Here is a 17,796-nt window from a genome sequence, read left to right as displayed (position 1 = left end):
CAATAATTCTCTTAATTCTCTATTAGGTTTCTGTCTGATTGACCTGTCCCTTGGAGAGAGAGGTGTGTTGAAGTCTCCTACTACTAGTGTGTGTGGTTTGATGTCTGCCTTGAGTTCTAGTAATATTTCTTTTACATAAGTAGGTGCTTTTATATTGGGGGCGTATATATTCAGGATTGAGACGTCCTCCTGATGAATTGTTCCTGTTATGAGTATAAAGTGACCGTCTCGGTCTCTTCTGATTGATTTTAGTTTGAAGTCAGTTTTGTTAGAAATTAGTATGGCCACACCTGCTTTTTTCTTAGGACCATTTGCTTGAAACACCTTTTCCCAACCCTTTACTCTGAGTAGGTGCCTGTCTTTGTGGTTGAGATGTGTTTCTTGCAAACAGCAGAATGTTGGATCCTGTTTTCGTATCCAATCTTTTAGCCTGTGCCTTTTTATAGGTGAATTGAGCCCATTAATATTAAGTGATATTAATGACCAGTGGTTGTTTACTCCGGTTATTCTTATTGCTTTTGGTAGTAGAGATTGTGTGTCTCCTTTCTTTGAGATGTGCTCGTGAAGGGCCATTAGATGCCTGGGTTATTGTAGGCAGTGTTGGCAGTGGTGGATTCCTTGGGTTGCGATTTTCCTTCTATTACTTTCTGTAGGGCTGGATTTGTGGCTACGTATTGTTTAAATTTGTTCTTATCCTGGAATGTCTTGTTTTCTCCGTTGATAGTGAACGATAGCTTGGCTGGGTATAGTAGTTTGGGTTTGCATCCATGGTCTCTTAGCTTCTGCAGAACCTCTATCCAGGACCTTCTGGCTTTCATAGTTTCCATCGAGAAGTCAGGTGTAAGTCTGATCGGTTTACCTTTATAAGTTACTTGCCCTTTTTCTTTTGCAGCTCTTAATATTCTTTCTTTAACCTGTATATTTTGTGTTTTGATTATTATATGGCGAGGAGATGTTTTTCTTTGATCCAGTCTGTTTGGTGTTCTTTATGCTTCTTGAATATTTAAATGAATATCTTTCTTTAAGTTGGGAAAGTTTTCTTCCATAATTTTGTTGAAAATATTTTCTGAGCCTTTGAGCTGTGACTCTTCTCCTTCTTCTATTCCTATTATTCTTAGGTTTGGTTTTTTTATTGTGTCCCATAGTTCCTGAATGTTTTGTGTTGAGAATTTGTTGGCTTTGCTGTTTTCTTTGATCTGTTCGTTTATTTTCTCTATGGTGTCCTCAGCATCTGAGAGTCTTTCTTCTAGCTCTTGGATTCTATTGATTATGCTTGTTTCTGTAGACTCAGCTCGTTGGCCTAGATTTTCCATATCCAGCTGGTCCTCAGTTTGTATTTTCTTCTTTGCCTTCATTTCAGTTTTCAATTCTTGAACTGTTTCCATTACCTGTTTGATGGTTTTTTCTTGGTTTCCCAGGGTATCATGTACGTATTTACTCATTTCTTCAAACTTTTTGTTGTACTTCTCATCCATTTCTATAAGGGCATTTTTTACATGTTGTTTAAGGGACTCTATTATCTTCATAAAGTCGATTTTTTCCACTTCTTCTGTGTTAGGTTGTTCAAATACTTCTGTTGTAAGATCATTGGGTTCTGATGTTTTCATGTTGTTTTTCGGATTATTGGGTGAGTTCTTGCCTTGGCGCCTGCCCATCTCCTCCTATTGATCCTATCCAATGGATCCTTTAGAAACCGGATCAGGTTTCCCTGCTGGCCAAGGGCTCCGCTTATAAAATGCCCTCACTCTCTTTTGTGGTTCCTGCTGCAGGCCAAGAACCCTCTCACCCCTCCGAAGGATCTTCAGGACAGGACCAGGCTCCCCTTGTGCCAGTGACCTGGCCAACCAAAGGCCTACCTCTTTGATTCAATTGTAGTAGGGCGATCTGCTCTCCTTATTGCAGCCTGTCCCAGCTGCTTGGGTCTGGCCACCGCTCAGCCGCGTCTGGCGCCGCCGCCGTGCTGCCGCCGCCGCTGCGCCGCGTCTGGCGCCGCCGCCGCTGCGCCTCCGTGCGTCTGGCGCCGCCGCCGCTGCGCCTCCGTGCGTCTGGCGCCGCCGCCGCTGCGCCTCCGTGCGTCTGGCGCCGCCGCCGCTGCGCCTCCGTGCGTCTGGCGCCGCCGCCGCTGCGCCTCCGTGCGTCTGGCGCCGCCGCCGCTGCGCCTCCGTGCGTCTGGCGCCGCCGCCGCTGCGCCTCCGTGCGTCTGGCGCCGCCGCCGCTGCGCCTCCGTGCGTCTGGCCTGTATATAATTTCAGAGTAGGTTTAGAACTCTCTTATTTAAACGAAAGGGGGAGTTGTTGTGGGAGGTCCTCCCATTGCTCCAGCCTATAGCTGCTGAGATACCAGCCAATTGGGGCGTGGTCTCTCTCAGTTTAAAAAAGCGGCCACTTCCCTCTCCTCACTCAATTCATTTTCTGTTCTGCCGGTGACTAGACTCTCTTGCTGTTTGCGCAGAGGGCTGACAGTGATCTGTAAGTTATTTCCCCTTTAAGTAAATACCAGCCTATTAATCATAATTCCAAACTGGTGTGGCATTGTTTATGACTTATGCCTTCATAACCTGTGTGCTAGTTTCATCTCAAATCGCAGTTAACTGAAGCTAATTTTGAAGGTGTTCACAGCAACCTTTCAGGAGGGTGTGATCCATCATACCATATTGGGATAGCGGCAATCCACAGACTCTCACCCTGTGTGAAAACAAAATAAAAACCTCCTTTCCAAAGCATCATGTCCTTAGATCCAAATTTCAAAGTCAAGGCACTTTCAAAATATCTATGTTGGATTAGTTCAGCAGCATTTATAAACAAATATCTTTTAGCAGCTATTGCTCCTTCCTCAGCATTCAAATGATGCAAACAGAGCACAATAGCATACAGTATCAAAATTCTCTGTGTATTTTCCATCTTTGTTAGCTTCAATTTAAGCTCTAATTTATTTTTCCTTTTTATTTTTTGCCTCTTGGGACAGGTTCTCTGTATCTTTTGACCTGGAATAACTCTGTAGAACAGGCTGTCGTTGAAGTTTCAGAGATCCACATGTCTCTGCCTCCAAGCATTGGGATCAAAGGTGTATGGTACTACACCTGAATTCAGAGAGACCTGTTTGTCTCTGCCTTCTCGGCACTGGGATAAAAGGTGTGTGCTACCACACCTTGAAGTTACAGTGGTCAATCTCCCTCTGCCTCCCATGTGTTGGGATTAAAGGTGTGTACTACTGCAACCAAAAACTCTCTTTCTTTTTTTAACCTTCAGAACATCAATTTTAGCCTGCACATATTTTAAACACACTGTAAATCATTTAAAAATTCTCTTTTCTTTGAAACTACTGCTGAAAACAAACAAGGATTCAGTTGGCTTTATCAACACCATTTAAATGTTTCATGGCAGGACCACTTAACAGCAGCATGGTTTTGCAGCTGAAGGTGAGTCAGGAGTCTTCTCTTAAATGAGTGTGCTTGCTTGCTACTAGCATGTAGAGCAGACCTGAGATATAGCTGCTAAAAAGAAAACATGCTTTACTCTTTCCCGAGCTTTCTCGGGCTTTCAGTGGATTCAGTTTTCCACATGTCTGAGTGCCATTCTCTAGTAATTTGAGCAGCGGGGCTGCGTCCCCAGCACCAGGGCAGCCTCGCTAGCGAATGTCCAGAAATAATTACACACAAACGATTCTTTTAAATACAGCCTTGCTCATTAGTTTAGCCTCTTAACCTATTTCTAATAATTTACGTAACATCAAGAGTGTTCTCACCAGAAAAGATTCAACAGGTCTGACCTGGTTGCTGGCTGCATCGCCATCTGCCTCAGAGAGGAGAGATATCATGTCTTCCCGCGAGAGGGTATCATGGTGTCTCTGAGCTCACTGCTTCTTCCTCCCAGCATTTTGTTCTCTTTCTCCTGCCACCTATGTTCTAAATTAACAGGGGAAGCAGTTACTTTATTTACTTAAGCAATGAAATACTACCATAACTTTATCCTTTTAAGAGCTTACCCATATAAATCTTCCATGTCGATTCTGTTGTATAATCTTTCATTTGTAAAGAACTTGCCTTTTCAGGGGAGGATTTTTTTGACATCTCTGTGGATGGAGATCATATGAAGAGGATCAGATGAGCAACCATGACAATTTCGATTGGATTAGGAGTGGAGAGGTTTGGAGGGGGAGCGAGAAGAAAGTGGGAGGAGGAAATAAAGTGGAAATTTTGGTATTCATTATTATGAAGTAATATAAAAATCAATAGAAGATAACCAATGAAGAGATTGGAGCTAGGAAAAAAAACATTCATGTGAGTTGTTGACTCAGATACCAAAGAATTTTTTACGGAAAAAAACACATAAAGGGATTGAGTTACTTGGCAAAATATGACTCATGTATTTGGGAAGATGAGTGGGGTTTTTATTTTGGGTCTGCAGGGAGCTGTGTGAGAAGCATTATAGGACCTGCATGCTGGATATTTCTGAGCATAAGTAGGGAAGAAACCTGCCTATGAGGGGTGTTATGACATAAATATAGCCTTGATGATGTGACAAAGCTGTGGTTGGGGTTGGCAAATCTCTCCCACATGAAGCACTATTCTTCATGTGAAGGTGGGCTTACTATCTTCATTGTGGCTGAGGAGGTGAGTTCAGCTCTTGGGCTCCACAACTGTTCAACAGGATTAGGCAGCTGAACATTTCCAGAAGATGGAATCTGGAGAGCCAAGATATTTTCTTCTGGTAAATATGTTTAGGAAGCAAATGGGACCTCGGTAGTCCCAGAGAGGTTTCCTCCAAATCTCCTGTGAGTCTAAAATTTATGTTGTTAACAGCTTCTATATTTGATAGCTGTGGGGACGGTGAATGCCAGGTATTCTTCCCACTTTATCTTTGCTATCAATGTCCAATTCATCATTCCATGAAAATGGCAAAGATCATCTTTGTCCATATGTGTTTTAAAAGATATTCTTTATTTCTAAATGGTGCTGTTGCCCAGATTAATGAGTCTTTATTTTTGCAGTTTGTCTCACAAAACTCACTTCTCTAATGAAGACATGGAATGGCTTTATGTAATAAACCTGGGTCTGGAACAGGAGACACAATACATAGAACCAGTGGACTGGAGTGCCATGACCTTTGGCAGGTGGTTTTGGATCAACCACCTATCCAACACCTTGAGTGGGAAGGAGAAAAGTGGCTGTCCTTTGAATTCTTTGCCATTTGTTCAGATTTTTCTTTCTCACTTTGGGCATCGGCATCCAGTCTCCTCTCATTGACACAGTCAGTCAGGAATTAGGTTTCTCAGTAGAGGTCAAATGCCTTTGGGCAGCAGGAATGTGTCTCTGATACACATATACTGAGCTGTAGACAATAGTTTGATAAATTTCCTATGAATTTCTTAAGACCAAATTACATTTAGGCAGCCCAAATCTATTCAGCACTGCCTTTTCACCTTCCCCAAAGATCTTCCAGAAAAGAGTCTTGACCTCGCATCCTCCCCTTCTTATCCTTGCATGCACTTAAGGTGGAGGAAACCTCTTTGTGTCTGATTGAAACTGAAGAATTCTCCCAATGCAGAGATTGGTAGTGATGAAGCCCAAGCACAGAAAGAGTGCCAAGAGACAGTGGAACAGGAGTGTTGTGGCCTATCTCAGTAAGTCTACCACCATGATAAAGATGCCTCTTAGTATGAGATGCATGCCACCTCTCCAGAAGAAGAATGGGCCAACTCTCCAGAAGCAAAAACTGAGTAATCCTTTTGAGGCCCTGGAGAATATTGTTGGCCGCAGAATTTCTCATGGCTGGAATGAAGCCAATGAACCAGTCACCCAGTGGAAAGCCATCATTCTATATCAACTGCCAACATTTCCCTTTCTCTATTTGTTGAAATATGATGGGATTGATTGTGTCTATGGCTTGGAGCTTCACAGTGATGAAAGGATTTTAATCCTTAAGGTCCTGCCTAATAATGTGCCATTTCCTCAGGTGACAGACACTCATCTGTCATACACCATTGTTGACAGAGCAGTGAAACATACATTCACTGGCACTAATGGCTCTAAGGAAGACTGGAATGGGATGGTCCTAGAGGAGGTGCCAATCATGATGACTTGGTTCTATATTACCTACAAGAAAGATCCGGTCTTGTACATTTACTACCTCCTGGATGACTACCTTGAAGGCAAGCTCCACATCATGCCAGGCTCTAAGGAGGAGTGCAGTGGCGTGGTCCCAGGTGTTTAGCAGACCATGATGACCTGTTTCTACATTGTCAAGGAGAATGATACAGTCCTGTACCTTTACCACCATCTTGATGACTCCATTGAAGGCAATCTCCTCATCATGCCTGAATGTCCTCCAGTAGAGGTGACTTTGGAATTAGGCAGGGATTCCTTGGCAGGCAAAATTGTGCAGTACAACAAAAAAGATGGAACCCAAGAGATAGGTAAAATTATTTGCCAAGTTCCCACCAAACCTTCTGTGTGTTTCATCAAGTTTAATAATGACTTCCATATCTATGACAATGAATTCTTGAAGAAATGTTAAAGTGAAATTCTCAAATTTTGAGGGGCACACTTAAAACGCTGTTTCTGGAATGTGTTTTTTTTTCAGAGATACCTCAGTTCTTCTATTAATCCTGGTATTTTTTCCAATGGAATATTCTTGCTTGAAAAATAAAAATTTGTGAACATGTTGTGATGTTTGGTGAATGATGGATTGTGATTGGTGGATGGGACATCACAGAAATACATGCCGCAAAACAAAGCAGGATTGATGGTCTTTCCCCTTGGAGAGGATGGACTGGGGATGCTTGGTGTAGTAAAGGACAAGATGGCTGTCTAGGAAGTAGTGGAGAGGGGACAAAAGTTATAGGATCTCGGGGCGGGATAAAGCTTGAGGGAAAATCATGTCAAATGGAAAGATGTGACAGATATCAGAGTGAGGTATTCGGACTTAAGAGGATAAAGAGTAGATTAATCAGGAAGGGACACAAATGTATACTCAAAATCAGAGAATATTAGGTTTCATTTGATGAATAGTTTAATTCGTACTGGCTGTAAGTCACTGGATGTTTGATCTCCACTGGAGCATGTTGAGTTACCAGGAGCTTCCTTCTTAGAGAAAAGTGTCTACTCCCAGTTGCTCTTCTGCAGTGGTATGGAGGTCAAGCTACCTACTTCCTTTTTTCAGAATTCTTTCTGCCACCTACTTTGTCATGCCTGGTTAGGTATGTCTTGAACTCTCATAGGTCATTGCATGCCATCCAACCCTTGTGAGTTCATTTAAATAATTGCCCTGCCATATCTGGAAAACAGTGTTCCCTTTCATTGATCATGTTCTGTAGGACTTGGGCTATAAAACTCATCGAAAGACGCACCCACACACAGGATAAACATGTACACATTGATGCCCACTAATGTGTGACATGCACACATATGATGAATGCACCGATCTCCATCAAATCAGTAAACGAGGGAATCCCTGATGCTAGGTGGAGTGTGGCAAAGACACCACAAACCCATCAGATCCCCAAATACCAGTATGGTGTTGATGTCAGACTCCCATCATGTAAGGATCCTGCCATCCTGTAATGGGGCAATTGTTTCTTCCTTCCTCTTCACACACTTGGTTAAAATGTTAGAGTTGTCAAACTGCCAGTTAGGGCCCAGCATGTAGATCAGCTCTTCCAGGTCAGGTGATTTGGCTACAATTTGGGTGAGAACTTCTACCAGGGCATTCTGGTACACCCTCACCTCTTCTTATCCCAGTCCTCATCATCACTCTTGTGGCTGGGATTGGAGCTCAAAGAAGGCAAAATTGGAAAAGCCTCCTCCTCAGTGGAAAACAATGTCCATCTTTCATATGACCTGACTCTCACAGGGAATGTAGCATATTTTATCCTTCTAGGTCTCCTCATTCATTGGTTCACTCATCTTTCCAATGAATGATTGAATTCATCCATTATTCCATCTCTTTCTCTCTCTTTTCTTCTTTCCGTTCTTGCATTTCCCCCTGTATAGTAGTAATTTGAGCAGCGGGGCTGCGTCCCAGCTCCATGGCCGTCTAGCTAGCTTATGCCCCAAAATAAGAACACAAAAACTGTATTCTTTTAAACAGGCCCAGGCCCATTATTTTCAGCTTCTTAACCCATTTCTAAAAATGTATGTGGCAGCACGAGGTGTGGTTACCAGGAAAGATTCAGCATGTCTGACCTGCTGGCTGGCTGCATTGCCATCTGCCTCAGAGAGCAGAGCTCCCGTGTCTGCCCGCGAGAGTGGTACATGGCATCTCTGAGATCACTTCCTCTTTCTCACAGCATTATGTTCTCTTTACTTCTCCCACCTATGTTCTAACCTATCAAGGGAAGCAGATTCTTTATTTAATTAACCAATGACCTTCCATCACTTTATTCTTTCAACAGCTTGCCCAAAAAATCTTCCATGTCTCTTCTGTTGTATAATCTTTCATTTGTAAAGAACTTGCCTTCTCTGGGAAGGATTTTTCTGACATCTCTGTGGATGGAGGTCATATGAGGAATATCAGATGAGCAACCATGACAACTGTTATGCTGTAGAGTTAGCTGGACCTGGGATTGATTGCTGACAATCCTGTGCTATGCGTCAGATGCCCATGAACTCTGCCCCTGTTGTCAGACAGGCAGACATCACGGTGGTCACACATACTTAACTCATTCAGTGTTCACAGATCATGCAGATTGAGTTCTAATTCTTCTCCTAAACTAATAAAGAAACCAAGATTAGGAGAAGAGAAGAGCCTCAAGTAAGGCCTCAAATGGGGCGTTGTGCAAAAGTAAGTTTACCTGCCTCCATTTATGCTGTCTCCCTTTCTTAGTCAAATCCATCCTTCCATAGAGTAGCTATAGGCAAACCAATTTCTCGCCAACAGCTAAGCATAGGTTTGAGCCCGACAGCCTTTGATTTCTGAAATAAGAACTGTCCCCTTTAGGTCTCATAACAACACAGGAAGTTTTGTAAGACTGTCCCAGCAACAATTTAAAGCAATTCTAGGACACCAAAGATGCAGCAAGTTATGTTCAATGGTAATAAACATGGTTAGGATAGGACAAAAGAAAAACAGATTGGTGTACTCACGATGATTTCATGTGATTTGGCAAACACAGGCTTCTGGTTCTGAATACTTCATGCTCAGTGGGTTTTTGAAATTGTGGTGACCCTGAACCTAGCTGGAGGCTTTGGGGCCTGAAAGGACAAGCCTTGATATTTCAGTACATCCTTGTCCTTGGTTTCCCTGTTTACTGATTTCCATTCAGAGAATGTGCAGCCATCTACTCCTGGTGCCATGTCTTCCCACATGAACAGAGAGAACAACATTCACACCCAGGTTGCTTGAATCACATATGAAGGCATAAGTCACAAACAATCTCCCACAATAGTTTAGAATTGTGATTAATAGAATGATTATATCTTTAAAGGGCAAAAACTTACAGATGGCAGTCCCTGACAAAAACCCTCAGCGGGAACAGGAAAGGAGCTGGGAAGCCAGAAGGGAAACTGGAAGCAAGAGATCAAGCTGAAGGTAAACGTGGGTTTTTGAAAGAGAGAGAGACCACACCTCAATGGGCTGGTATCTCAGTGGCTATTGCCTGAAAGAGTGGAAGAAACCCTTGCAAAACACTTATTTGGATATAACAAAAAAAAAGGTTACTAGAATGTGAGAAAAAAAAACTATTTTAGTTCATTTATTACAGTCCTTCCAGATACATCACAGAGATCGGATCTCTTTATGCATGAGAGTCACCAATGATTTCCCTTTAAGAAAAAACCCACAAAACTCCCAATAACATCATCAGCATTCAACAACGTGTCTATGATTGCTTTGCCTTGCCTTTGCTTGTCAGTAAATGATGCTGCTAGTTAATCTCTGCAAACAATGCAAATTTCCCTGTAACTAAATAGACAGAATTGACAGGTTATCTTAAACACAACAGGGAGCCACACTACGATCGAATGGGTTAATCATCACCAGTGTGACAGTGACATATTTAAGATCTTTCCTTTGTCTATAAATCTCAGAATTGTCAACATGATATGTTGTCATACAGATTTCTTAGGGTTTTGTCCCACTGGTGGTTTCCTTGGTATGCTTCCACAATTTTTGCCAGATCCAATCAGTTTTGCCATGCACTCTCAGCTCCACATCATTGTGTTTCCCTTAAGTTCTTGTCCAGGCATTTTAGATATTTTGAAACTGTTGCTAGAGTATCTCATGTTCCACCTAAATGATTTGGACTGTTATTTAGGCTGAGTTTTATCTTCCATCCATGAGTTCATTGACTTTCCTTGGGTGTAATTCCTGGGACACTAAGCCTAACTCCTGGGGGATTCCTCTAGTTACTTCTCCTTGCTGAGACAGCTTACACTCTCAGTACGACTATGACAGTATTTCTGTAGCAAACATTCTTCTCAAGATGAGAAGAAATTTTAATATTACAATCCATTTGTTTTTATTTTGATTTAAACACACACACACACAAATTAATGCAAATACACTGATGATATCAATTTATTGGGCCATTCTGGGGTTGTCAAGATCATTATCTCTCAAGGGGTTCTTAGAAAGCCATGGGGTGACCCCCTCTAGGAACTTGGGCAGGTGAGGAGAGGTTGACTGCACTATGCCATGACCATAGTCACTATGGGTGCCTTGTCCTATAGTCAGACTGAGGACTATCTTGAATATCAACATGGAACTTTTGTATGGCAAATAATGGAGATCAAGTGGGTAAAAGTCAGAAAACTAGATGGAGCATCCAAGCTCCAGTTGAATAGCCGACTGATGGAGAATAAGAGCAAGGATGTCAGTAATAAAATGGCTTGGTCCACACACTGAGACACTGTGCCTGAACGAAGGGGATTTCAACTAAACCAGTGGCCTGGGAATGAAAGAACATGGGATCAAATGGAAGCTCTGAATGTGGCTGACAATTGGGGCAGACTGAAAAGCCAATGGTAATGGCACTGGCATTTGTCGGCACTTCATATACAGGCATTTTGTGATCCTATTTTATGTGGATGCATACCTTCCTAAATCTCAATGGATGAAGGTTGGGCTTGGACTTCAAACAGGTCAAGGTACCCCGCCCTCAATTTACATTGGAGTAGGAGTGGAGAGGTTTGGTGGGGGAGCGAGAAGAAAGTGGGAGGAGGAAATGAAGTGGAAATTTTGATATTCATTATTATGAAGTAATATAAAAATCAATAGAAAATGACCAATGAAGAGATTGGAGCTTGGAAAAAAAAAACATTCATGTGAGTTGTTGACTCATACACCAAAGACTTTGTTACAGAAAATAAAAAACATAAAGGGCTTGAGTTACTTGGCAAAATATGACTAATGTATTTGGGAAGATGAGTGGGGTATTTATTTTGGGTCTCCAGGGGGCTGTGTGAGCAGCATTATAAAACCTGTATGCTGGATATTTCTGTGGGTTAGTAGGGAAGAAACCTGCCTATGAGGGGTTTAATAACATAAGTAGAGCCTGGGTGATGTCACAAAGCTGTGGTTGGGTGTGGCAACTCTGTTCCACATGAAACACTAGTCTTCTGTGAAGGTGGGCTGACTATCTTCACGGTGGCTGAGGAGGTGAGTTCAGCTCTTGGGCTCCACAACTGTTCAACAGGATTAGGCAGCTGAACATTTCCAGAAGATGGAATCTGGAGAGCCAAGACATTTTCTTCTGGTAAATATGTTTAGGAAGCAAATGTGAACTCCGTAGTCTCAGAGAGGTTTCCGTCAAATCTCCCGTGAGTCTAAAATTTATGTTGTTAACAGCTTCTATATTTGATAGCTGTGGGGACGGTGAATGCCAGGTATTCTTCCCACTTTATCTTTGCTATCAATGTCCAATACATCAGTCCACAAAAGTGGCAAAGATCCTCTTTGTCCATATGTGTTTTAAAAGATATTAATTATTTCTAAATGGTGCTGTTGCCCAGATTAATGAGTCTTTATTTTTGCAGTTTGTCTCACAAAACTCACTTCTCTAATGAAGACATGGAATGGCTTTATGTAATAAACCTGGGTCTGGATCAGGAGACACAATACATAGAACCAGTGGACTGGAGTGCCATGACCTTGGGCAGGTGGTTTTGGATCAACCACCTAACCAACAGCTTGAGTGGGAAGGAGAGAAGTGGCTGTCCTTCGAATTCTTTGCCATCTGTTCAGATTTTTCTTTCTCACTTTGGGCATAGGCATCCAGTCTCCTCTCATTGACACAGTCAGTCCGGAATTAGGTTTCTCAGTAGAGGTCCATTGCCTTTGGGCAGCAGGAATATGTCTCGGATACACATATACTGAGCTGTAGACAATAGTTTGATAATTTTCCTATGAATTTCTTAAGACCAAATTACATTTAGGCAGCCCAAATCTATTCAGCACTGCCTTTTCACCTTCCCCAAAGATCTTCCAGAAAAGAGTCTTGACCTCGCATCCTCCCCTTCTTATCCTTGCAGGCACTAATGGTGAAGGAAACCACTTTGTATCTGATTGAAACTGAAGAATTCTTCCAAGGCAGAGATTGGCAGCTATGAAGCCCAAGCACAGAAAGAGAGCCAAGAGACAGTGGAACAGGAGTGTTGTGGCCTATCTCAGTAAGTCTACCACCATGATAAAGATGCCTCTTAGTATGAGATGCATGCCACCTCTCCAGAAGAAGAATGGGCCAGCTCTCCAGAAGCAAAAACTGCGTAAGCCTTTTGAGGCGCTGGAGAATATTGTTGGCCGCAGAATTTCTCATGGCTGGAAGGAAGCCAATGAACCAGTCACCAAGTGGAAAGCCATCATTCTAGATCAACTGCCAACATATCCCTCTATCTATTTGTTGAAATATGATGGGATTGATTGTGTCTATGGCTTGGAGCTTCACAGCGATGAAAGGATTTTACACCTCAAGATCCTGCCGAATAATGTGCCATTTCCTCAGGTGACAGAAACTCATCTGTCAAACACCATAGTTGGCAGAGCAGTGAAACATACATTCACAGGCACAAATGGCTCTAAGGACGACTGGAATGGGAGGGTCCTAGAGGAGGTGCCAATCATGATGACCTGGTTCTATATTACCTACAAGAAAGATCCGGTCTTGTACATTTACCACCTCCTGGATTACTACCTTGAAGGCAAGCTCCACATCGTGCAAGGCTCTAAGGAGGAGTGCAGTGGCATGGTCCCAGATGAGGTGCAGACCATGATGACCTGTTTCTACATTGTCAAAGAGTATGATCCCGTCCTGTACTTTTACCACCATCTTGATGACTCCATTGAAGGCAACATCCACATCATGCCTGAATGTCCTCCAGTAGAGGTGACTTTGGAATTAGGCAGGCATTCCTTGGCAGGCAAAAATTGTGCAGTACAACAAAAAAGATGGAACCCAAGAGATAGGTAAAATTATTTGCCAAGTTCCCACCAAACCTTCTGTGTGGTTCATCAAGTTTAATAATGACTTCCATATCTATGTCTATGATTATGTGAAGATCTGTTAAAGTGAAATTCTCAAATTGTGTTTGGGGAATGTGTTTTTTTCAGAGAAACCTCAGTTGTTCTATTAATCCTGGCATTTTTTACAATGGAATATTCTTGCTCAAAAAATAAATATTTGTGAATATGTTGTGTTCTTTGGTGTATGATGGATTGTGTTTGGTGGATGGGACATCACAGAAATACATGCCGCAAAACAAAGCAGGATTTATGGTCTTTCCTCTTTGAGAGGAAGGACTGTGAATGCTTGGTGTGGTAAAGGACAAGATGGCTGTCTTGGAAGTAGTGGAGAGGGGACAAAAGTTATAGGATCTCGGGTGGGATAAAGCTTGAGGGAAAATCATGTCAAATGGAAAGATTTGACAGATATCAGAGTGAGGTATTGGGACTTTAGAGGATAAAGAGTAGATTAATCAGGAAGGGACACAAATGTATACTCAAAATCAGAGAATATTAGGTTTCATTTGATGAATAGTTTAATTCGTACTGGCTGTAAGTCACTGGATGTTTGATCTCCACTGGAGCATGTTGAGTGACCAGGAGCCTCCTGCTTAGAGAAAAGTGTCTACTCCCAGTTGCTCTTCTGCAGTAGGATGGATGTCAATCTACCTACTTCCTTTTGTCAGAATTCTTTCTGCCACCTACTTTGTCATGCCTGGATTGGGTATGCCTTGAACTCTCATAGGTCCTTTTGCATGCCATCCAACCCTTGTGAGTTCATTTAAATAATTGCCCTGCCATATCTGGAAAACAGTGTTCCCTTTTATTGATCATGTTCTGTAGGACTTGGGCTATAAAACTCATCGACAGTCGGACCCACACACAGGATAAACATGTACACATTGATGCCCACTAATGTGTGACATGCACACATATGATGAATGCACCGAACTCCATCAAATCAGTAAACGAGGGAATCCCTGATGCTAGGTGGAATGTGCCAAAGACACCACAAACCCATCAGACCCCCAAATACCAGTATGTTATTGATGTCTGACTGCCATCATGTAAGGATCCTGCCATCCTGTAACGGGGCGATTTTTGCTTCCTTCATCTTCACAAACCTGATTAAAATGTTAGAGTTTTCAAACTTCCAGTTAGGGTCCAGCATGTAGATCAGCTGTCCCAGGTCAGGTGATTTGGCTACAATTTGGGTGAGAACTTCTACCAGGGCATTCTGGTACACCCTCACCTCTTCTTCTCCCAGTCCTCATCATCACTCTTGTGGCTGGGATTGGAGCTCAAAGGAGGCAAAATTGGAAAAGACTCCTCCTCAGTGGAAAACAATGTCCATCTTTCATATGACCTGACTCTCACAGGGAATGTAGCGTATTTTATCCTTCTAGGTCTCCTCATTCATTGGTTCACTCATCTTTCCAATGAATGATTGAATTCATCCATTCTTCCCTCTCTCTCTCTCTCTCTCTCTCTCTCTCTCTCTCTCTTCTTCCTTCCTTTCTTGCATTTCCCCCTTTATAGTAGTAATTTGAGCAGCGGGGCTGTGTCCCAGCACCATGGCCACCTAGCTAGCTTATGCCCCAAAATAAGAACACAAAAACTGTATTCTTTTAACAAGTCCCAGGCCCATAATTTTCAGCCTCTTAACCCATTTCTAATAATGTATGTTGCAGCACGAGGTGTGCTTACCAGGAAAGATTCAGCATGTCTGACCTGCTGGCTGGATGCATTGCCATCTGCCTCAGAGAGCAGAGCTCCCATGTCTGCCCGGGAGAGGGGTGCATGGCATATCTCAGCTCACTTCCTCTTTCTCACAGCATTATGTTCTCTTTACTCCTCCCACCTATGTTCTAACATATCAAGGTAAGCAGATTCTTTATTTAATTAACCAATGACCTTCTTCCATCACTTTATCCTTTCAACAGCTTGCCCAAAAAAAATCTTCCATGTCTCTTCTGTTGTATAATCTTTCATTTGTTAAGAACTTGCCCTCTCAGGGAAGGATTTTTCTGACATCTCTGTGGATGGAGGTCATATGAGGAAGATCAGATGAGCAACCATGACAACTCTTATGCTGTAGAGTTAGGTAGACCAGAGATTGATTGCTGACAATCCAGTGCTATGCGTCAGATGCCCATGAACTCTGCCCCTGTTGTCAGACAGGCAGACATCACGGTGGTCACACATACTTAACTCATTGAGTGTTCACAGATCATGTAGATTGAGTTCTAATTCTTCTCCTATACTAATAAAGAAACCAAGATTAGGAGAAGAGAAGAGCCTGAAGTAATGCCTCAAAATTGGTTGTTGCGCAAAATTAAGGTTACCTGCCTCCATTTATGCCGGCTCCCTTTCTTAGTCAAATCCATCCTTCCATAGATTCGCTATAGGCAAACCAATTTCTCGCCAACAGCCAAGGAAAGGTTTGAACCCGGCAGCCTTTGATTTCTGAAATAAGAACTGTCCCCTTTAGGTCTCATAACAACACAGGAAGTTTTGTAAGACTGTCCCAGCAACAATTTAAAGCAATTCTAGGACACCAAAGATGCAGCAAGTTAAGTTTATTGGTAATAATCATGGTTTGGATGGGACAAAAGAAAAACAGATTGGTGTACTCACGATGATTTCATGTGATTTGGCACACACAGGCTTCTGGTTCTGAATACTTCATGCTCAGTGGGTTTTGGAGATTGTGGCGACCCTGAACCTAGCTGGAGGCTTTGGGGCCTGAATGGACAAGCCTTGATATTTCAGGACATCCTTGTCCTTGGTTTCTCTGTTTACTGATTTCCATTCAGAGAATGAGCAGCCATCAACTCCTGGTGCCATGTCTCCCATATAAACAGAGAGAACACCATTCACACCCAGGTTGCTTGAATCACATATGAAGGCATAAGTCACAAACAATCTCCCACACCAGTTTAGAATTGTGATTAATAGAATGATTATTTCTTTAAAGGGCAAAAACTTAGAGATGACCAGCCCTGACAAAAGCCCTCAGCGGGATCAGGAAAGGAGCCTAGAAGCCAGAAGGGAAACTGGAAGCAAGAGATCAAGCTGAAGGTAAATGTTGGTTTTTGAAAGAGAGAGAGACCACACCTCAATGGGCTGGTATGTCAGGGGCTATTGGCTAAAAGAGTGGAAGAAACTCATGCAACACACTTATTTGGATATAGCAAAAAAAAAATACTAGGATGTGAGAAAAAAAACTATTTAAGTTTATTCAATCAGTCCTTCCAGATACATCACAGAGATAGGATCTCTTCATGCATGAGAGTCACCGATGATTTCCCTTTAAGAAAAAACCCACAAAACTCCCAATAAAATCATCAGCATTCAACAACATGTCTATGATTGCTTTGCCTTGCCCTTGCTTGTCAGTAAATGATGCTGGTAGTTAATCTGTGCAAGCAATGCAAATTTCCCTGTAACTAAATAGACAGGATTGACAGGTTAATTTAAATACATCAGGGAGTCACACTACGATCGAATTGGTTAATCATCACCAGTGGAGACAGTGACATATTTAACATCTTTCCTTTGTCTATAAATCTCAGAATTGTCAACATCTGTTGTCATACAGATTTCATAGGGTTTTGTCCCACTGGTGGTTTCCTTGGTATGCTTCCATAATTTTTGTCAAATCCAATCAGTTTTGCCATGCACTCACAGCTCCACATCATTGTGTTCCCCTTCTGTTCTAGTCCAGGCATTTTAGACATCTTGAAACTGTTGCAAGAGTATCTCATGTTCCACCTAAATGATTTGGAGTGTTATTTAGGCTGAGTTTTATCTTCCATCCATGAGTTCATTGACTTTCCTTGGTCATAACTCCTGGGACACTGAGCCTAACTCCTGGGGGATTTCTCTAGTTACTTCTCCTTGCTGAGACAGCTTACACTCTCAGTACTACTATCAGAGTATTTCTGTAGCAAACATTCTTCTCAAGATGAGAAGAAATTTCAATATTACAATCCATTTGTTTTTATTGTGACTTAAACACACACACACACTCACACACACAAGTTAATGCAAATACAATGATGATATCAATTTATTGGGCCATTCTGGGGTTGTCAAGATCATTATCTTTCGAGGGGTTCTTAGAGAGCCATGGGGTGAACCCCTCTAGTAACTTGGGCAGGTGAGGAGAGGTGGATTGCACTGTGCCATGTCCATAGTCACCATGGGTGCCTTGTCCTATAGTCAGACTGATGACTATCTTGAATATCAACATGGAACTTTTGTATGGCAAATGATGGAGATCAAGTCAGGGTAAAAATCACAAAACTAGATGGAGCTTCCAAGCTCCAGTTGAATAGCTGACTGATGGAGAATAAGAGCA

At 42.3% G+C, this 17,796-nt stretch overlaps 2 protein-coding genes across 2 annotated transcripts; both read left to right on the top strand.

Moving 5' to 3' along the window:
* Window positions 1–5,747: 5,747 nt before the first annotated feature.
* Window positions 5,748–6,515, top strand: LOC121443786 (spindlin-2-like; the record flags this gene model as incomplete). The annotated part of the gene is made up of 2 exons (XM_041645573.1): window positions 5,748–6,150; window positions 6,298–6,515. Coding segments are annotated over 2 exons (621 nt in total), but the record flags the coding sequence as incomplete, so codon positions are not given.
* Window positions 6,516–9,008: 2,493 nt separating this feature from the next.
* LOC121443784 (spindlin-2-like) lies at window positions 9,009–14,324 on the top strand. The gene is made up of 5 exons (XM_041645572.1): window positions 9,009–9,030; window positions 12,680–13,132; window positions 13,280–13,317; window positions 13,352–13,471; window positions 14,277–14,324. Exons 1-5 carry the CDS (start codon window positions 9,009–9,011, stop codon window positions 14,322–14,324), a joined length of 681 nt encoding a protein of 226 aa, XP_041501506.1.
* Window positions 14,325–17,796: the final 3,472 nt, after the last annotated feature.

The sequence above is a fragment of the Microtus oregoni genome, unplaced genomic scaffold, assembly GCF_018167655.1.
Source record: "Microtus oregoni isolate MIOR12 unplaced genomic scaffold, Mior012 000113F_000, whole genome shotgun sequence".
NCBI classification, from domain to species: Eukaryota; Metazoa; Chordata; class Mammalia; order Rodentia; family Cricetidae; genus Microtus; species Microtus oregoni.
This window is presented reverse-complemented; position numbering and strand designations above follow the sequence as displayed.